General features: G+C 41.1%; 1 protein-coding gene and 1 gene segment (V, D, J or C); both read right to left on the bottom strand.

Annotated features, from left to right (window-relative positions):
* The window catches only part of LOC139343220 (Ig mu chain C region membrane-bound form-like), a 31991-nt gene extending 12054 nt beyond the window's left edge, over positions 1-19937 (bottom strand). Inside the window, 3 exon segments of the C gene segment in view lie at positions 18920-18932; positions 19484-19790; positions 19883-19937. Coding sequence covers positions 18920-18932; positions 19484-19790; positions 19883-19937 — 375 coding nt within the window.
* LOC139343199 (uncharacterized) overlaps positions 1-22942 on the bottom strand; it is a 198360-nt gene that overhangs the window by 92556 nt on the left and 82862 nt on the right. The window lies entirely within an intron of this gene.

Genomic DNA, 22942 nt, shown 5'->3' with positions numbered 1-22942 from the left:
GTAGCTGGTCTCTGTCTGGGCTCATGATTTCCCATCTTGTTTTCTGTATTTATTTTAATTTTCCTTAAACTTGAAAGTTTTAACTTTTAGCTGAATTCGACATCTAAAGACATATTTTATGGACAAACATTTAAAAGTTGTGGATGACCCTTGCGACCTCTGATATTTCACAGATACACTCTGCACTGGCCTACTGACAGAAAAAGCCTGCTTTGGCCTACCAACAGAAAAAGCCTGCTGGCAGCTAAAGCTAATTAGCACCAAGATGCCTCCTTTCTCCACAGATGACTTCTACAAGCTTCTGCAGCAGGTTGCAGTGTTGGAAACTAAAGTCCAACGTCTGGAAATAAACGCAGAAGTGAACAGACTTTGTGGAAATGACAGGACTTTGCCACTGTAGGGGAACTACCTTAATTTGATGTTGCATTCGTTGATAAAATGACGGGGCACCACCTTCCTCAGCTAAGAGGGACTGCAGCAATTAACTGCTATAACGCTGATAAAATACTAACGAATGGACAAACAGAAAACCAGTCTGATAATCTGAAGCGTAAACTCTGGATACAGGGATCGTATATATTCAGCTCAAAAGGACACCGTCTAACCAGGACTTATATCAAAATCTCATTTATTAAGCAGAATTATGGATAATGAATGATATATCATGAATGGTACGACATGATATGAGGTGATATGACAGAACACAAAAAGAAACTTATGTCAACGCGATGGTAAAACAAGTTTGGCGATAGTGAGAAGTAGTTGTAAGGGGATAATAGGGACGCGAATGTAAAGTTAAGGGATTAAACGAGCAGTTGAGAGAATTTGGATAAATTAGCAGTATCTTAACCTCACGGACCAACTCTTATTCAAACCCGCTGAGCATGCCTACTGGATTGCTGGCGTCCCGGTGAGTTCTGCTCCGAACTAACTCGAAGATGCCCAGGTGCTCGTCCGTGGCTCGATCTGCTCGGTGGTCTGGTGGAAGGCCCAGGCACACCAAGGTGAAGAGCTGATGTTGGACGGTGATGTCTCTTGAACTGGGTTCTACGGTGTCGGTTACAGATAAGGGACGGCTCCGGATGGTTGTTAACCCAGACCAAGGATCAACAGCTGGCTGCAGGGTTTTGTTTCGGTTGAGTCCGTGAAGGATTATTTTAGACGGATAGTAACAAAATTGATAGTCTCTTTGATGGCCGATCGAAAAGGGTCTACAAAATTATTATTATTTGACTAAAATTTACAGACTAAAACAAAAACGTGTGGCTTAGAAAAAGGAAGGTTTACGGCAAACTACAGAAGCACGTCTTCGGAAAATTAAATCATGCTACTTGGTATGGCTTTTGCCTAGCTCGAAGACGGGAAAAACTTAAAGAGCAAAACGACTGTACAAGACTAAGACGACTAAGAAGTAACAAACAAAACTAAAACAAACCTAACACATAACTTAAGACAAGACTGAGTAACGCGCACTGAATTCATGCTGCGGCTGCAGACATTTAAATCTCGCTCCGGGGCGTGTCTAATGGGCAGGCCGTCGAACATGTGAGACGGTTTGTGACGCGCAATCGCCTCATGGAGCTGGAATTAATCAATGATTCATACGAGGGGCTCATCTGCTTCTCACTATGGTCAATCACATATAATTTCAATGACAAATTTTCAATGACATTTCAACATTGTTCACAGCATGCATTAGGCACTTCCTATGGTTGGGTGACAACATTAAATGATAATCCTGGTACAGTTTCATCCCAACATGTATAACGACTCAATGTCATAATAATACAATAATAATTATGTCTAATACAAAAATAAAGATAAAGAAATAAGGAAAGGCAGACTATATTTGCCAAAATGATTATCATCCTTATTATTCCTTAATAAAAGTCTCTTACGAACCTACGAACCCTTAGATGGTAGGAAGGCTCCATGGCAGAGCCACAGGCAAATCTTAAAACAAGGTTAGATTCACAGCTTTGTCATGGGACATGAGAGAACATGTGCATCATACAGATCATGGGTTTAGTCATGTGAATATATCCAGCGTTGAGTCATACAGAGATGCAATTGTCAGGTATACCAAGAAACAAAGTCCTCCAGCTTACAAACAGTTCATTTCAAGATTGGCTAATTTGCAACCCGTCAGCAGACTTGGTTTGTGGATTCCTCTGAGGCATGTCATTTGTCTCTCCCGACAATTTTATTGTCTTGAGCCCTTAGGGCTATTGGGGAAGAATTAGCCTTAACATGGGACATCCTGGGTAGGAGATGCCCAGGAGGTAAAGGCGTTGACCTTTCCACCCTCTGAAAGAGCATTGAGGAGAGTTCACTGAACCGGACATCCTGTCTCTGTCCGAAATCACATCTCCTTATAAGCAAACCAGATGGTCTATAATTCAATCAGTTGGCTGGTTTACACCTCCGTTTCTCATGAGAAGTCAGAGAGGGTAAGAGAAGGTCAGTTAGAGGCTAGTTCTGCTACACCACTGACTCAAAACAGTGGACTGGAGAATGCTAACATCCAGCTAATTAGCTCTGATACAGCTCCCTCGTACTAAAGGGCTGTGTGCCGCGCAATAAATCTGCCAGTATTAGTCCTCCCTGAAATGCTCTCAGGGCAAAAACCCAAGAGTAAATCAGCTGATATGGGGAGACGTCCAACAGGTAGAACCCAGCACCCAGAGATCTGTGATGTGAGAGGCTGGCCTGCGTTATCATCCTACTCAACACCTGTGAGTAAGACACAGCCATGGGTAAAAGCTAAAGGGAAGATGAGCAACAAAGCTCCCAAACCAGGTAGTGTGCAGTTACAAAATCGGGTTGCTCCACTACTACTACATCTCCAACTGTCCAAACTCCATCTAGCTCATCATCTTCACTGGGTATCCCATCACCCTCCTCCCCCCAGCTGGAGTTTACTGACCAAATGAACAAACTTGTCAGCGCCAGTATCAGGCTTACTCCTTGCCCATCTGGGATCCTGTCCCCCCAAATTCCACCCCGCCCCCTACAACCACCCTGTCCCCCTCCACCACCACAGCGCAGACAGGCACCACCTCCACGCCCTCCACGGCTTGATCTGAACCTACTCCAGTCCCCTAGTAAGAGCCCAGCACGGCCACCTATTTGTGTTGGTAACTGATGTGTTCTGGGTCCAGCTTTTAAGGCAAATGTTATGCCTGACTTTTCCAAGGAAAAGCCAGGGCCCATTGTGCCGGAAGCTTCATTGATTCATGTCTCAATAGGTAGGAGGAGAAGATTGGTCCATCCCTCCAGAAACATCACATCATCGAATTTAACATGTATTCCATGTCAGCCACAGTATGTTCTAAAACATGGGGATGTTAGACTTTTTAGCACATTTAAGTTAGCTCTTTTAAATGTTAGGTCTTTAGCAGACAAATCATTCTTAATCAATGACTTTATCATCAAGCACAAGCTTGATTTTATGTTTTTAACTGACACTTGGTTAGGACAAGACAACAGCACAGCAGTTCTCAATGTGTCAGCCCCTCCGAATTTCAGTTTCATAAGTGAAGTAAGAATGCATAAGAGAGGAGGCGGAGTCGCAATTTTGTTTAATGATAGCATTCAATGCAAGAGAGTCTCTTACAGACAGTTTGAATCTTTTGAATATGTTGCCATTCAATCAAAGTCTCCCTGTTGATCAGTCTTTGTAACCATCTACAAACCTCCAAAATGAGTTTGCCAATCTACTGTCTGTTGTTTGTATTGATTTTGACTGTGTTGTGTTAGTGGGTGACTTCACCATTCATGTTGATAATCTCAAAGATGGATGTGCTAAAGAACTTTTAAACATCCTGGATCATTTTGGCCTATTTCAGCACGTAACACATTCAACACATATATTAGATTTGGTTATCTCCAAAGGGCTTAATATCTCTAAGGTTGTGGTGACGGATGTTGCTCTTTCTGATCATTACTGTGTGTCATTCAGGCCACACCTGCTATTCGTAACAAAAGTGGAACAGAGGTAATCAAAAAGCGTTATATTAATGATAACACCTGTGCAGTCTTCACTCAGTCTTTTACACCATCACCAACACTGCCCTCAGCTTCAACTGATGACCTTGTAAATAATTTCAGTTCCAAAGTTATGACTATTATTGGCCCCATCGCCCCAATTAAGACCAAAGTTTTGTCAGGAAGGCAAAAGGCACCTTGGAGAAACACCACATTGGTCAAAGTCCAGAAAAGAGTCTGCAGACAGGCAGAGCGTAAGTGGCAAAAAACCAAACTCCAGGCTCGTTATGAGATTTACAAAAACAGTCTCCACACCCATAACCATGAACTAAAGAAGGCAAGGCAAGCATTCTTATCAGAGATTATCAACAGAAATTGTAATAATGCCCGCACTTTGTTCTCCGTTGTGGATAGACTGACACACCCCACAGCATCAGTCCCTCCTGAGCTGCTATCCAACAAATCATGCAATGATTCTGCAGCCTTTTTTACAGATAAAATTTCAAGGATAAGACAAACATTGTGCAGCTCCAACTCAGGCAAAATGATAAGTCCATCTGTGCCTTCTTGTTCTCCAGTTAATCTAGCACATTTTAACCTTCTAGATCATACAAGGCTGACAGAAACTGTATCATAGTTAAAATCCACAACATGCTGCCTTGATACTCTGCCAACAAACTTTTTTTTTAAATATTTTTAATTGCATAGCTCCAGATGTGTTGCAGATAATAAATAATTCTCTTAAGTCCGTTCAGTTTCCCCAGGCCTTGAAAACTGCAGTAATAAAACCTCTTCTAAAAAAGACTAATCTGAATGCTTCAGTAATAAGTAACTACAGGCCAATATCAAATCTTCCCTTTCTGGGAAAAAAATATTGAAAGGGTTGTTTTTTCAACAGACGCATGCTTTCATGATGCAGAATAATCTTTCTTATTTCTATTTCAGTCTGGATTTCGTCCACACCACAGCACTGAGACTGTACTTATCAAAGTTTTAAATGACATACATCTGAATAATGATGCTTCCAAAACCTCAGTCTCAGTATTATTAGATCTCAGTGCTGCCTTTGATATGGTTGATCATGACATACTTCTTGACAAACTGGAAAAGTGGGTGGGACTTACTGGCACTGTACTACACTGGTTCAAATCCTATTTACAAGACAGAGACTACTTTGTGTCAATTGGTGAGCATCTGTCTGAAAGAAAAAAGATGATGTGTGGGGTGCCACAAGGGTCCATTCTCGGACCACTTCTTTTCAATATCTACATGTTGCCCCTAGCTCAGATTATGGAGCACCATAATATTTCTTATCATACTTACGCAGATGATACACAACTTTATATTTCTGTGTCATCACATGACTACAGTCCCTTACTTTCACTGAGCGAGTGTATTCATCAAATCAATGAGTGGATGTGCCAGAATTTTCTTCAGCTTAATGCAGATAAGACAGAAGTGATTGTTTTTGGCCCCAAAAATGAAAGGTTAAAGATCAGTGCTCAGCTTAACTCCATGTCACTGACAACAACAGATGAAGCCAGAAATCTTGGTGTAATTATTGATCCTGACCTGAACTTTAACAACCATTTAAAGCTGATTATCAAATCAGCCTACTACCACCTGAAAATTATAACCAGAATCAAGGGATGTCTGTCCAAAGAAGACATGGAAGGTTGCAATGGAGTCTTTACTTGCCTAAACAAAAAATCAATTAGGCAACTACAGCTGATTCAAAATGCTGCTGCATGAGTCCTTACAAACGCCAGAAAAATTGACCATATCACACCAGTCCTCAGATCACTACATTGGCTTCCTGTGAGTCAAAGAATAGACTTTAAAATATTACTGTTGATCCAGAAAGCATTAAATGGTCTAGGACCAAAATATATTCTAGATTTATTAACTCCATATGAAGTATCCAGACCTCTCAGGTCATCAGGGACAGGTCTATTGTGTGTTCCCAGAATGAGAACCAAACAAAGTGAAGCAGCTTTCAGTTATTATGCTCCTCACCTGTGAAACATTCTCCGTGCACACCTGAGGTCTGCACCAAGTGTCAGCTCATTTAAATTAGGGTTGAAAACATTATTATTTTAATCATTTTAATCATTCTAAATGCTAAATTATTGTCTTTTCTGTTTTTAATTTTCCTTTAATTGTATTTTATTTTTATTTTTCTATTCTCTTCTAATCTCTCTTTCTTTCTTTCTTTCTTTCTTTGAAATGTATGATTTTAATGTATTTTTATGCTTCCGCAAAGCACTTTGAATTGCCTAGTGTATGAATTGTGCTATACAAATAAATTTGCCTTGCCTACATGTAATTTTGTGATCCCTTGACTTCGCCTCCAGTACCATCATCATGTCAAAATTTTTCAACACAGTCCTTGTTGCTCTGATATTTTAAAGCAAGTGGTTGCCAAGAAGTGATTTTAGGATTCACTATAGTCTTGCCTAAATGTAAGGGGTATGTGGACGATGGTGAGGGTGGTGGGACAACCTAACATGGGGCACCAGGAAATTCAAATCCCACTGTTGACTGGTATGGTCAGTGGTACCATGAAGTCTCACATTTCATAAGAAAGATACTGATGCAAAAAACATCTGTAATATTGGATACAGCACTACACCAGTGTCAGCCAGAGCCATCCTCCTGGCTCCTCTCCTCTACTACTCTAGCTTGTTCTCCTTCTGTGATCTCTCCCCATGTCCCTCTTGTGTTGGCTTCCTTCCTGCCTTGCTTCCTCTCCCAAGCTGTTTTGAGACAAGGCGTCTTATGTCTTTTGATAAAAGATAGATTTGTTTTCAAACAGCGTAAAACAATGCGCAAGTCAGTGGTCTACTGGTATTTCTTTAGCCAGCTAATGGGCAGAATGTGGCAGCAATGCACAGTGTTTGAGGCAGACATAAATGGAGCTTATTGAAGGGTTTTCATAATGTCTGGATTAGAGTATTTAATTTCAGAATTGCATGAAACCTCTTTATGAAATGAAAGCTGTTGATGTGATTTTTGCTACTATATCTCTAGCAGGATATAACTCAGGCAGTTGGTTAACAGGGCTTTTTCTATTGTGCTCCTTTTCTCTGGAATAATCTCCCTGTTGATATCAGACCGTGTTGAGGTCTTTAATTTTAATAAAAAAAAAAACAAACGATCTTTTCACCTTGATTTTAAATTAGTGCTCATCCTTTGATACCTCAGGTCTTGTATCTGACCGCTATGCTGACAGCAGGTAGGTCTCAGCCTCAATGAATCTGTTAACTTCAGAATTTAATGTCCATGTTCATCCTGCCAATGAGACACTGTGCTATGGTATAAACAGATGGTATCTGTTCAAATTTAATGGTTTAATCATTAATTATTATTATTTCCATGTTGAAAACTTATAAATTCAGTTTCTCCAGCCTGCTTCTGTGTAGTGTATTATTAGTGCTGATGTCTGAGCTTTTGGCTTTCAGTCTAAAGTTTCAGTTTGTTCGCTGGATGAGGAAGCACCTGCTGTGGTGAGGATTGTTTCCTCTGTGTTACATAAAATAAATAACCAGTCAGGATGTTGATAACCACAAGTCCAAAATTTACACACATTTTCATTTCTCTTTTGAGAGTATCTCTAATTTATGTCCAACAGTAGTGTCTAAAGTACATTTTAAGCTATTGGCAGCAAATAGTGGTTAATCTGATAAGTAAATGCTTATTGGATCCTTCATTTATGAACATTAACTAACATTTAAAACATGCTTTAATTAACCTGGCATCAAGTTAACTGCAAGTGTGCAAAAATAATTTGATCTCTTTGTTTGCTTCAGCATGTGAAATATATTATCTTTGCTGAAGTACATGAAAGAAAAAAAATCCTATATGAGGTTTTCAGAGCAAAACTGAAAAAATAAATAACCATTATCATAATACAATTACACATAAGTTTACCCTTCCAGTATTCTATTGAATACCAATTTTCTTCAGTAGGTAATGAATGCAGGAAATGGTTTTCAGGTCAAGTTTCCCTGTACAACGTAATCTTCCTTTGCATCCCACTGAATGCAGTTTTACAATGAAACACAGGGTATAAAAGTGAAAGATATAAATGACAGGAAAATAAGATAATAAGATAAATAAAAATACATCAGGAGAGGTAAAGAAAAGGAAAAAAGAGAAGAATAAAGAACACAATGTACAATAAATCAATATATGGTATTAAATTTGTAGTTTTGTCAATATCATCTCTTTATCTTGATGGCACAGTGACTTTGTGCCTGAGTTCAGATTAGGGCAGGCTTTTGTATTGCCATATATCACTGAGACAACCCCCAGTTACACAGTGTCAGACACTCATACAAAAAGCTCTGTGACCTCCACCTGAATGAAGGATGAAAGAAGATCAGTCGACTGCAACAGGAGGATATGCATTTAACACCAAGAATATTTTACTTGCCAAATTTCCTGGTGCCGCATGCCATCTTCTAAATTTTGTTTTCCAAGAACTGATGTCATCTTTAGTTTAACACTGTATGTGCCTTAATGTAGAAGTGCATTTAAAATGACGGTTTTAAAAAGAAAAAACATAAATGCAATTTACCCTTGCACTGTTGTGACTTTGGGAAATGATCTGATGTTTCTTTTTTTCTTGAGGCACACTTTGACTTTGGGCTTATATATCACTTTACTGTGGAATGATAATTTTGTGTATATTCCTGAAAAAAGGCTTCACTAATGCAAGAATACAACAAATTTATTATATTATATTCATTTATTAATGACATGATATGATAGATGATAAATATTTAACACGGATAATTGTGTTGGGTGAACACAGTAATGCAGTAGTAGTAGTAGTAGTGCTATGTCCTAGTGGTTGTCCTGTATCAGTGATATTAAAAAAAAAACTACTCAGTCATATATCTTTAAATCATTTATTGCTATTTAAGTTAATACATATCCAGACTTTTAGTTTACTTGGGCTGACTGTACACTGATGAAGGCTGATGTTGACTTTTAGGTTGATACGTACACGTTGAATTTTTAATACCTTCCCCTCTTGAGGTTTTTGTAACTGTGTGAATCACTGTGGCCAACCCAGGAATTCACATTGGTCAATGGCAGGAATAAGAGTTTGATTTTGAATACACGTGTTTTTCCTAAAATTATTTAACATTATTAAGGCTTTTCACTGACTTTATTATCAGAGTGAATTTTTGTGTGCTCCTCTGCAGAGTCAGAAAAAAACATAATCCTGCATTTGTGCAGTGAAATACAACGCTGTTAATTCATTCATGAACATTAATGCTTCATGAATGACCATAAATCAGCAGTGTCACAGGTTCAACAAACACTTCACATCATATTGCAGAGAAACTGTATTGAACCAAATGAGATGTTCTGTCTGTGACATTGTGCATGTTGACTCAGCTTCAGTAGAGAGTCAGGTTAAAAGCTTCTCTGCATATAAGCAAAGTCAGTGATTTGTCTTCTTACACATTCATTACTGTGCTGTTTCCATAATTATGGGATATGGAATTTAACAATAGATATCCTTTGACAGAAATCCAAATTTCTCATTGCTCCTTCATCAGAGGCTTCACTTACTTCATGATGAACAGGAGAGATGCACGAGTCTCACTCAGTGGTTTTTGTTATGGTGTGTAACACTGTGCTGTAACCCCAGCTACCACTATAGTAATCACAGTGACACAAGCAGTGACAAAAACCTTACTGCTCCTGCAAGAGACCACATGGTTTATACCTGGTCAGTAAAACAATGTTGTTTTTTGTTTGTTTGTTTGTTTGTTTGTTTTGTTTTTTGTTGAACACATTTAAATAAAAGATAGAAGAACATTGTTGATAAACACATTGTTCAATGGCAGAAATTATATTTTGATTTTGAATACACGTGTTTTTCCTCAAATGATTTAACATGATTAAAGCTTTTCATTGACTTTATTATCATAGTGAATATTTGTGTGGTCTGCAGAGTCAGAAAAAAACATAATTCTGCATTTGTGTGATGAAATACAACATTGCCATTATTTCTTCATAAATGACCATAAATCAGCAGTGTCACAGGGTCAACAAACACTAAAAATCATATTTCAGAGAAACTGTATTGAACCGAATGAGATGTTCTAACTGTGACATTGTGCACGTTGACTCAGTTTGTTCAGTAGAGAGTCAGGTTAAAAGCAGAATTGTCTGCATATAAACACAGTCAATGATTTGTCTTCTTTGTCTTCTTGCACATTCATTACTGTGCTGTTTCCATAATTACAGGAAATGTAATTTAACAATTGTAAGATGTCCTTTGACAGGAATCTGGATTTCTCATTGCTCCTTCATCAGAGGCTTCACTTACTTCATGATGAACAGGAGAGATGCACGAGTCTCACTCAGTGTTTTTTTTTTTTATGGTGTGTAACACTGTGCTGTAACCACAGCCACTATTGTGATCACAGTGACACAAGCAGTGACAAAACCCTTACTGCTCCTGCAAGAGACCACACAGTTTTCTACCTGATCAGTAAAACAATGTTTTTTTTTTGACACATTTAAATAAAAAAGAAGAACATTGTTCACAGACACATTGTTCAATGGTAGAAATAATCATTTGATTTTGAATACACATGTTTTTCCTAAAATGATTTAACATGATTAAGGCTTTTCACTGACTTTATTATCATAGTGAATATTTGTGTGCTCCTCTACAGAATCAAAAAAATAATAATCCTGCATTTGTGAGGTTTCTTCATGTGTTGTAGTCTTCTGTCATGTGCTGTACTGTATGGCAGCCCACTTTTTCCTGTATAGCAATAACATTAATGAGCCTTGGACTGGAATCATGACAAGAAAAGATGAAAGTTAATTTGTTTAATCTGAACTCAGAAGAAAAGATGGGAAATTAACATTTTAAAGTAAATGATCAAATCTTACATCATTCTCAATTGTTGTTCATCAGAAGCTTCACTTACTTCATGATGAACAGGAGAGATGCAGAGATGCATGAGTGTCAGTGGTTTTTGTTATTGTGTGTAACACAGTGGTAAGTAGTCATAAAAACCTTACTGCTCCTGTAAGAGACCACATGGTTTCCTACCTTGGTCAGTAAAACAGGAATTAAAAAATAGAAGAAAGCAATTGTCCCTTCTTCTTTTTTTTTTTTTTTTGCCCCAGCATGATATGATTCTATCGTAAGTAAAAGCTTACTGAAGTAAAAGTATGCATCATCAGCAAAAGGTACTACAAGTAACAAAAGTAAAAGTACTCATTGTGCAGTAGAATGAAGCCTGTCAATGCTTTGCTCATATAAATGATGTTTTTGGATTAATATCACTGCTGCATTCATGTGTTTGTTATATTTCACTGCTCTTGATGTTTATGGTTGAGCTAATTATATATCATGACTACTTAATGCTTTTGTGCAATTTAATCTACAGAAATGCATCATATTCTGTGAGATCATCCTGTGAGAACCACGTATCTCTTCAAAGGCAACTGATATCCAGCGTGGATCAGCTGTGTATAAACTGTCACAGTTATTCCACAGATTGATCCAACTATACCTTGAAGAGCACTTGCATGTGGGTCTACCTGAGCTGTGGACTGACTGAGGCCATACAGGGATCGAAGGACAGCAAACACATTTTATAACCTTTTGATTTTGATATTGAGTCCCAACACCAGTATGCTGCACTGTGCATCAAGACCCAAATAAAATAACTGTCTTTAGCCTCAAACAGCGTCCAAGTGGCAGCTTTGGAAAAATGTTGTGGTCCATTCAGGTTTTTCCAGTACTGTAGGCAGACGGTAGATGTGTTGTACAAGACTCGACAAAACAGTATTCATCTGAAAAAGAGTCTTGGATGGATATATTGGAAAGTTGCTTTTAATTACTGACAAAAAATGTTTCTATAAAGCAAACCTCATGCATTAACAAGAAATTGTCTTTAAATGTATTTGAGAGCTGTTAGTGATTATGATCAAATCATGTTTATATAAAGAAAATGCAATATATTCATAAGAACAGCATGTAGATATACATAGAGAGTTGGATGTGATTATTGCCAATTAATGGTCATACAAATATTATTTGACAAAAAAAAAAAAGAGAAGATTTTCTTGATAGAAAATGATGTTTATTATTCCTACATGTTCTGATTTCTTTGTACAGCATTAAACCAGTATTTAACAGGACTTCACAGTGAATAGGTTTGATTATCACATAAAAATAAAAGCCTGAAGCTGTCAAGATACTGTTAATGGGCTTTAAAAGCCAATAATGAGAATTTCATTTCATATAATTTGTTTTGTGAAATCTGTACTTTAGATAATCTTATGACAGGAACTGTATAGAAACAAGTCTTTAATTAAAGTAGGTAATTTTGAGTTAATTTTTATGCAGATTAATATATTTGGTTAATTTTAGAGATGTTTATAATGTGATTTTTTTTGTTACGGAGGACATGATGTGTTAAGTGACTGCTCAGCCTGTGAAACAGTTGTATAATGTCTTATGTGGCTTTGTTAAATATTGTTTATAATAGATTACATGTCAGTGAGCAGTGTCAACGCCCTCCTGTATGCTGTATAAGTTGGTCATGTGCCTCTTGGCCCTTTTCTTGATGCTGTTGTTGATGTGTTTAAATAATAATGTGATAGCTTTCAAAACAGTCCCATTTGGTATCTTAAAAAAAAAGCAGATTTTTTTTGACATGAAGTATTTACACAATATGTACAATTTATTTATCGCTTTGAGTGGGTGCAGCAGGGAAGACCAATGAGGTGGATGCTGTTCTTGAACCATCCAACCAGGTGTCAGGGCTGACCTCCTACACTTGGGGCAGATGACTTGTGTCACACACAGACATGGTCACTGGAGCCATCACACCTATCCGAGTGTGGAGCCTCTGTCACATGTGCCCTGGTGGATGCCTTTCTCCTTCTCTCTTTTTTTTGCCTTGGAAACCAAACCAAACACATCATCTGGTGTCCGCTGATGACTCTTTGCAGTGAATGTGCTTCTTTGCTCTGGTGCAGTGATATGTGAGCACGGTGTACTTAGGTGGTTTTCCCGCTGGACCACTCCGGGTGTTGCTGGACGTGGAGGAGTCATTCACCCTTCGGCCTAATGGTAATATTTGGCCTGCTCCTCTTTTGACAGTGTCTTCCACTGTGGACAAATCTGTACCTAAGTATAATGAGTAAATTACCACTGTTAAGTTGTAGTTGTATTTCAGCAACAGTGTGATTTTCATTCCTCCTCTGAACCTGGTGACACCACTGAAGCGTTTTAAACTCTGCACTTTTTCGTGCATTGAAGAAAGGTAGTGTTGCACTGACCTCTATGGGCTGAACGGATCAAGTCTTGTCAGACAATGGTAAAAGTATTGTCCTTAACTGCGTGGGGGCAGTGCACATAGATGCCAGTAGATGGGAGCACAGACACGATTTTCAACTTGTACTGTTCATCTTTAAGCTCACCCTCACTGACAGGCACTTAAAGGATTTCACTGTCACTATTGAAATCAAATCTTTTTTGAATTAGCAGCCTCTCTCCTCTGCAACAACTCTCCCTGAGTCTCCAGCAACATGAAGAGACAAGAACATGTTCATATGGGAGCTTGATGTTATTCTCAAGAATTTTTTTTGTCATCATTACACAGCAGCCAAATAACAACAGACAGTCACACACAACCCAGGAGCAGCAAGGTCAACTCCTTTACAGGTTGTGCACAGATAGCAGTATAAAATCTGCTGCACCCAGTTTATTATTATTTTTATTATTATTATTAGAGACTTTATATCCAGACTACTCTTTGAACTGTATTTCTGCTAATCTGTCACTGCTGGTTCTGTGATTAAAACAAGTAAAAGCAAACCCTGTGTATCAGTGGCTCTATTTGGGTTCTAAACACACCTGTTACAGCACAGCATGGCCAGTCATGTACCCAGCAAGCTCCACCACTCCATGAAATTACTTTGAGAGGATTGAGGGAGCCCACCAGCAGCACGAGGCTCTGATGACATCCACAGCTGCTGCAACCAGACAATCAGCAGCAACTGCTCAGGAGCAGGTGCGAGCTGCATCAGCTGCACAAGTCCAACAGCTAACTGTCATCCTGACCCAGCCCATAGTGCTGGGGCCACCTCCACTCCAGTCACTGCGATCCTGCTCCACCATTGTCCAGCCCCTTCACCACTCATCAAAGGTTATTACTGCTCTGTCTCTGTCCAGCCCCCAGGCTGCCTGCCTGAGGTTCCATGCTTCAGAAATGAATTAAAAATATATATATAGATGGAAATATACAATATATTGAATACACTGAGTATATGATGAGTACTGTAGGTTTTGTATAGCTGCTCAACCAACTCCAGTCACTGTGGTTCATCTGCAGATACGGCTGCTGTCTGCTGTTGTCTCTGGAGATGGTAAACTGGCCTTTCACTGACCCAGAATAGTAGATGTAGTTGCTAGTTTCACTGATGTAAGCAACCCACTCCAGCCCTTTTCCAGGAGCCTTTCTGATCCAGTGCATTTGGGAGCTGCTGAGTGTGAATCCAGAGGCTGTACAGGTCAATCTGTGAGATTCTCCGGGCCTTTTAACCACTGCTTCAGATTGTGTCAGAGTCTGACCATCAACACCTGTCAAGAGGAATAAAACATCAAGTGAAATAAGATGATGACACAAATAAAAGCTATATTAGATTAAGATCAGTGTAGATCTTCACCTGCCCAGCAGAGAGTTAAAAGCAGCAGTCCTGTCCTATAGTCCAACATGTTAAACTGTGTGTCCACTGTTCTCCGTCCTCCTCTCTGCAGTCAGATTGTTATGATTCTGCTTCTGTGTTTTCTTTCCTCCCTCTCTGTCAGCAGGCTGAGCGCGAGAGAGAGGCGGGTCCGATCTCCTCAGGTGCGAGCTTCATTAGACGCACCTGCTTCTCATCTGCTAATCAGAGAAACAGACCTCACATGAAGAAGGTTGATTTTTTTCAAATGCTTTTTGTCTTTAAATGTCACCAATATGTTAATGTTTGCATTCCATGCAGGTATGCATGCATGTACCTATTTATGAAGACATGTTGACACAGTTTCACTCATGCATGCAGGGAATTGCAAATATCAACCTTAGTCAGTCCTACACTGCCCTCTAGTAGTCTGATAGATAAACTGCCATTTTCCAGTCTTGAATTGGAACAAGTCCTGACTTTATTCTTTGGTTTTTCTGAAGTCTGTTCAGCAGTCTGAACTCTGTGGATGTTAGATTTTTTCTGATGAGAGAGAGGATGTTGTATTGAATCTACCTCCACTCTGCATGGGGACAAAATGATGTCACTGCAATCACTTTTAAATGTTGATATTGTAGCGATGGGAGGACATGCTGGTGTTGGTTAGCTAGATTGCGCACTAGTTATTGCAAAGACTCATGGGAGTGGTCATGTTCAGAGTTCATTGACTGACATTGTTAAATGTTCATATGTTATAAATGTTGTTTTCTGGTTACTGTTTCCATGTTATGAGTTGGAGAGTGCCATGGTGGTTGTTTTAAATCGTGCCACCATGACTGTGACTGGCATGTAGAATGAAGGCTTCAGGAAGTGTTCATATTTATGTTGTTGTTGATTGTGAATAAATGGCAGTTAATTGGGGTTGTGTGATGTATGAGATACAGGATTTGCCATCAGTGTGATGTCTCTGTCCCCAGAAGCTTTCTTCCACACAGCTTGCCACATTGGTGTCAGAAGTGGGATGCACAGAAAGATGGAGGAAGAGATCCCAGAGCTGGAACAAGCCATTGAGGATATGTGTAAAGGCTTGGAAAACCTGGCACAGACTTCCAAAGAGGGAAGTTTTCTAAGCTGCCCCGATGGCTCCAGCGCACCATGCCCACACTGCCCCCTGGAGGTCAGGGGCACTCCTACAGAGAGATGCCTGCTGCTACTGATTGCCCCCAGGAGACCAGGATGGCTGCTGGAAGCCCCCTGCTTCACGCTGATCCACTGCCGACCATTGCCGCTGCCAACGAATCACCACAGCTGGTCCCCACGCCCAGCCTAGTGCATCCCATGGCTGCACCCAGAACACCAGCCAAGCTGCCCAAGCTGCCCAAGCTGCCCAAGCTGCCCAAGCTGCCCAAGCTGCCCAAGCTGCCCAAGCTGCCCAAGTACAATGGAACAACCCAGCTGGAGCCCTACCTCTCCCAGGTCCAATTGGCAGCATGGCATAGTGGGTGGAGCAATGAAGAAGCTGCCATCCACCTGGCCCTAGCTTTGGAGGACAAGGCATTACAGGTGCTCCTTGACTTAGCCCCAGCAGAACAGCGGGACCTCCAGGCCCTGACCATGGCACTGGAAAGGCGGTTCGGGAGACGATGCTTGGCAGACCAGAGAAGAGAAGAATTGGCTAGCCGCCGCCTAGAGGGGGAGAACCTGGGTACTTTTGCCACAGATGTGCAGCTGCATGCCCAGCATGGTTACCCACGGTTCCCTGCAGCTGCCCAAGAGGAGCTGGCCCTCCATGCTTTCCTGCAGGGGCTCACACCAGAGTGCTTGCGCCAGCATGTTCGTCTCACCATGCCCAAAGCTCTCAGTGATGGTGAGTGGCTGGTTGGAGAAGGGGCAGTGCCCAGAGTGGACAGAAGTGTCTGCACAGGGTGCTGAGGTAAAAGCTTATTACTCCCAGTGGAGTAACATTGAAGTCTGCGACGGGTTATTGTACCGGAGGTGGCAAGCTCCTGGCCAAGGGCAAGACCGCCTGCAGCTGTTGGTACCCCCGGTGCTCCGGCCCCAGGTCCTCCAGCTGGCCCATGGCTCGGTGGGGGCGGGGCACTATGGGAATACCAAGACTCTCTGCGGTCTCAGGGAGCTATTCTACTGGCCTGGTTGTCGACAAGATGTGGAGCTGCATGTGCACTGCTGTGACTCCTGCACTGCCCAGAAAAGACCGAACCAGCGCTCTCAAGCCCCACTGCAGCAGTACTTGGTGGGGGCCCCGATGGAGCAGGTAGGGATGGACATCTTTGGACCCTTCCCGGTCACTGACTCTGGCAACCGCTACATCCTGGTGGCCATGGACTACTTCACAAAGTGCCCTGAGGCATATGCAGTGCCGGACCAGAGTGCCACCACAACAGCAGAGAAGCTGGTGGCGGAGATGTTCACTCGCTTTGGGGTTCCTGCTGAACTCCACAGTGACCAGGGGCGGAACTTCGAGTCTCAGGTCTTTCGCGAGGTTTGCAGACGGTTGGTGGTGAGTAAGACAAGGACTACACCACTCCATCCTCAAAGTGATGGGCTGGTGGAACGCTTTAACCGTACCCTGGCCACTCAGCTTGCCATTCTCACCAGCCAACATAAGCAGGACTGGGACCACCACCTGCCCCTGGTCCTGTGGTCTTACCGTACTGTTGTTCAGGAGTCCAGCCAGTGCACGCCTGCTGCTCTCATGTTTGGGAGGGAGATCCGAACACCGGTGGATGTGGTGTTCGGGGCTCCACCTGAGCCTGAGATTGCTGGGGGGAAAGAGATGGATTATTTCCGCAGACTGAGGGATCGCCTGCAGGTGGTCCATGATTACACTCGTCAGGCTCAGGCCAACGCTGGACTGCGACAAAAGAGAGTCTATGACACACGATGCCGGGGGCAGGCTTTCGGATCAGGGGACCAAGTGTGGGTATACAGTCCATCCGCAAGAAGGGAGTTTCCCCCAAGCTGCACAGTCACTGGCAAGGGCCTGGTGAGGTAGTGAGCCGGCTATCTGCAGTGGTATACCGGGTACGCATGCCTGGCACAGGACGTTTGGTGGTGCTGCACCAGGACAGACTCTCGCCATATCGTCCCCTTGTGCACCTGTTGCTGTAGAGACAAACAGCAGCAACTCCTCCTGCCCAGACCAGCTTGACCGTCTCCCAGATACACCTCCTGGGAGTCCCAGGTGGCCAGTTCGCCAGCAGCAGTGTCCCGGACATTTGAGGGACTTTGTGTTGGGTGATGGGGTTGTCGGGGGCGATTAACCCCTCAGGTGGGGGCTATGTAGCGATTGGGAGGACATGCTGGAGTGCTTTTCATTACATAAATTGGTCTCCTCATCTCCTCCACTCGCTTCCTCTCCTCGCGTCTTAGCTCCGCCCAGCGAGGACATGAAAGAGGGATGCGAGGAAGGGACGTGAGGACGGAGGAAACGAAACTCCGAAATGAAAAATCCTCGCTCCACAGCGTCAGTCCGAAGCGACATCAATTACTGATGACATTTGCACAGCTGTAAAAGCTGTAAAATGTGATATTATGGTCAGATCTGCAGTCAGACTGTTCTACTCCTGATTGCTATTGATGAGGTTTCAATTATGTGCCGTTAGAGGCATAACAGAGGACGGCTGTGTGGTAGATTAAACCAACAGCCTTGTAGCCTTGCTTGAAAAAAACGTAAATATATACCAAGAATTTTCATTAATTTCTTGGTGACAGATACAATTGTTAAAAGGACACAGTTGAAACAAGAATCAAGATTACATTTGTGAAGACCTGCTCCCGCCATGATTCAAACGTGTGCCACATACGACACAACCCTTAAATAATAAAAGACTTCCGCGTAGGCTACACCGGTGTATCCTCACTCTGATCTCCTTCAGAAGCCTCCTCTCTCCTCGCTCCTCGTCTCCTTCAGGTGCATTTAAGCAATTGGAAGATCCTTCATCATGGCGGAGGGGAAACGACTTCCGGGTCGACAAAGGAGAGAGGAGACGAGGAGGCACAATTAAATGTAATGAAAAGCACCCCTGGTGTTGGTTAGCTAGCTTGCGCACTAGTTAGTGCAAAGACTCATGGGAGTGGTCATGTTCAGAGTTCATTGACTGACATTGTTAAATGTTCATGTGTTATAAATGTTGTTTTCTGGTTACTGTTTCCATGTTATGAGTTGGAGAGTGCCATGGTGGTTGTTTTACATCATGCCACCATGACTGTGACTGGCATGTAGAATGAAGGCTTCAGTAAGTGTTTAGATTGTTGATTGTGAATGAACGGCAGTTGCTTGGAGTTGTGCGGTGTATGAGACACAGGATTTGCCATTAGTGTGACATCTCTGTCTCCAGAAGCTTTCTTCCGCATGGCTTGCCACAATACATTGTCATATATAACTGGCATTTATACAAAACAGGGTCTGTGTGTGTTTGTGTGTTTGTGTGTGTGTGTGTGTGTGTGTGTGTGTGTGTGTGTGTACAAGAGAGCAACCACAATGATGGTTGACGAGAGAGAGAGAGAAAAGTGTGTGTTATGTATCATGTTTACTCTTTTCTTCTGATCTTTGCGTCAAATCCAGTCGTTTTTAGTGCAATCATTGTATCTTGGCCAGAGTCTGCACCTCGACCCCCTGATTATGAATTTTATTTCCCTATGAGCGCAGGCTGTAATTTACTCAAACCACAATTAAATGCATTAATTGTATGAAGTACTTGTATGAAGTACTTGTACTTGCAGGTTTTTGTACAGCTGCTCAACCAACTCCAGTCACTGTGGCTCTCGAGCACAATAATAAACAGCAGAATCTTCAGTCTTCAGACTGTTCATCTGCAGATACAGCTGCTGTCTGCTGTTGTCTCTGGAGATGGTAAACCGGCCTTTCACTGACTCAGAGTAGTAGATGCTTCTACTGCTATCACTGATAGTAGCAACCCACTCCAGCCCTTTTCCAGGAGCCTGTCTGATCCAAGCATTCCAGTAATGGCTACTGAACCCTGAATATGTGCAGGTCAATCTGTGGGATTCTCCAGGCCTTTTTACCACTTTTTCAGACTCTGTCAGAGTTTGACCCTCAGTACCTACAGACAGTTACACAGCTCATTAGTTACTGTAATACAGCCATATCATCTTGCACCAGTAGGATTGTCAGAAAAACAGTTATCAGTCTTACCTGCCCAGTTAATAGACAGGATGAGACAAACAACCAAATAATCAGGTCTGATCATTGTAAATGCCAGTTGTGTCTGTCCAGTCTATAGTGTATATGTCTGCGATTTAGTCTCTGTCCTTCCCTCTGCAACACTTATGTAGAGAAGGAAGAGATCAAAGTTTTACATTGACTCCTCCTCCTCACAGAGAAACACTTCTCACACACCTCTGAAAAAATACACGTTTCAGATCAATTATTTTGCATTTGACTGACCCTAACCCTAACCTCTCCCCCTCCCCTATTCCTAATCCCAACCTACTCCCTATCCCTAACATCAACCTCTCCCCCTCCCCTTGCCTAACCCTAACTCCTCCCCCTAGCCCCCGAGCAAAAAACACACATTTTCATTATTACTAAACACATAAGGGTTTTTAAAAACACATTAGAAAAACTCCACAACACATTTCATGTACATGTAAAACCAAAAGTGTTACTTACCTGAAAAGCCGATAATACAGCACAAGTGCAGCTCTCCTTCACTCTTGCTCTAACCAGCGAAGGGATAAGATCTCTGCCAGTCTGCAAGCGGGTGTTAAAAAGTATACTTACCTTATCTCTCTTTCTACTTGTGCGCAAGGCACAATCCTTTTGATAAATGATAAGAATTTAAGATTAAAAATTTGATTTTATTTTTCACTTTTAATTTTTTCAACTTTTTGTAAAAACTTTTTTTTTTTTATTTATATAGTTAAAAAAAACACACAAAAAATAATGTACAAACAAAAAACAGTCTCAGATCTCATGACTGAGATCACTCTTGAAGTCACAGAGAGGAACAAGTGTTTTGATTTTTACGAGACATGATGATGATGATGATGATGATGCTGATGATGATCATAATAGTGCACTGACAGTCAGTTGTGTTTTTTAGTGACTGCAGACGTATGCAAACTTCACACAGCCTTTCTGTGTGAAGTTTGCATGTTCTTCCCGTGCATGTGTGGGTTCTCTCCGGGCACTCCGGCTTCCTCCCACAGACCTAAAACATGCTCATTAGGTTAATTGGTTACTCTAAATTGTCCTTAGGCGTGCATGTGAGCGTGAATGGTTGTCAATCTATATATGGATTGGATTGGATTGGATTCTTCCGAATGAGAGAGAGGATGTTGTCCTGAATCTACCTCCACTCTGCGTGGGGACAAAATGATGTCAGTGCAACCCCTTTTAAATGTTAGCATATTATTTGTTGTCACATTTGGTCTAATACTGGATGGAGAGTCCCTGTTGGGATGCTGAGAGAATTGTTCAGTAGTCCAGGATGTTCCAGTATTATTCTGGATGTTGAGTCTCACGGTGTAGCCTGATCAGCAATTTGAAGACAAATTAGTTGTGTATAACTTTCAACAAGACAGGGTTAGTGAATGCGTATGTGTGTGTGTAAAATCAATAGAGTAGGACCTGCAGACACACTTTTGTTCATAAGGCAAACTCAGATGTATATTTAGTATTTTCAGTTTTACAGAAAACAGACACTTTCTGACAGATGTTTTTCAGAATGTTGTCCTGCTGGTCCAGGTTCCCCTCAGCCTGACGCCGTCACATATACTTTTACATGTCTCAGTTTACTGGATGCTCTGTGTGACTGAAAAGGTCATTCTGCAGAATGTGGCACCCTGTAGATCAACAGATTGTTCTCGCAGCTACACAGACAGACTGTTCGATGAACACATCATAATGTTTCTGAAAGGATTTCTCCTCTTATAATCCTGGGTGTGTTCTCAGAAACAGTTTAATTGCCATCCCCAAGTTGTTGACAGACTCTGCACCCTCTTGTAATGTCCCAGTCAGACAAGCAGAGACAATGAGTGAGATTCCTCAGACATAACTGAAAGGAACGAGTTACAGGGCCAAAATCATCACACAAGATCTCACAGGCTCACATTACCTCTATGTCAACCATGTATGTTTAGCTCTGCACTAAACAGCACAACAAACAACATCACACAAACATATTTGTCCTTTATCTGGTCTGTCTGTACCCTGCATGTCCTGCAATTACTGTCATATTGTTTAATGAGCTTATATATGATAATATGTATTGTATATGTAATTAAATGTATCCTGCTTCACTGTGGTACTTCACATTCATGAAATTGCTCACGCTGTCTCTGAGGAGGTGTGTCTGCTGTGTGCATGTCAGCCGCTTCACGTTTGGATTCACTCCGAGATGCAAATAAATGCAGTGAAACATGAGTCTCTTGCTTCGAGGAAATTTATTTGTAGCTCTGACTGTTTCTACAAAGTTTCAGTGCTGCAGGTGTGGTCCCAGAGGTGCAGAGAGATGGGGAAGCGACTCTCGAAACATGATATGTTTAGAAATGCCAGGAAATAGAAAATGCTTCAGAGCTTAACTAATAACAGAAGTTTACGGTACAGTGACTTGATGTGGTGTTATTTCAAATGTTCTTAGATCCTTGCATTGTGACTCACTCGACAACAGAATCATCAAAAGCACACCATCACTCATATTTATACTAAAAATCATATTTATTATAAATATCATATCTATTGAAATAATGATGAAAGCAAAAATGATTAACAAAATCACCAAACAAGAAAAGCAAAGATTTCAGTCAAATGCAAACCACATACAGAATATTTCAATTTCTACAACAGTATAATTTGTTATTTACGTATGATGGTACGTATGACACTTAAAGTGTTCAAGAAAAATAATCAAGAGCTTTCAGAATCATTATGTAAAAAAAAAAAAAGAACCCACATTTATTTATTGAAACAAGAGCTTCAGATGTATATTTAATTTTTTGACATGTTCCAGAGAAATCTAGTTTCAATGACTTAATCATTGGATATGACAGCCATTAGATTTAGCAGATGTACAACAGGTGATCAATTATGCAAATGTTTTTTTAAAAAAAGACAAAAACAAATGAAGACCTGTCGAAGTCTCTGCTGTGCATCCATTTCACCTTTTATTGTCTCTTCATCTGAAACAAAAAAAAAAACATCAAACAGTTAAAAAAAAGTATGTGTTATATTCGCTTGTCAAATACAGATTGT

This window comes from Chaetodon trifascialis, chromosome 15, assembly GCF_039877785.1.
Source record: "Chaetodon trifascialis isolate fChaTrf1 chromosome 15, fChaTrf1.hap1, whole genome shotgun sequence".
Classification (NCBI taxonomy): Eukaryota; Metazoa; Chordata; class Actinopteri; order Chaetodontiformes; family Chaetodontidae; genus Chaetodon; species Chaetodon trifascialis.
This window is presented reverse-complemented; position numbering and strand designations above follow the sequence as displayed.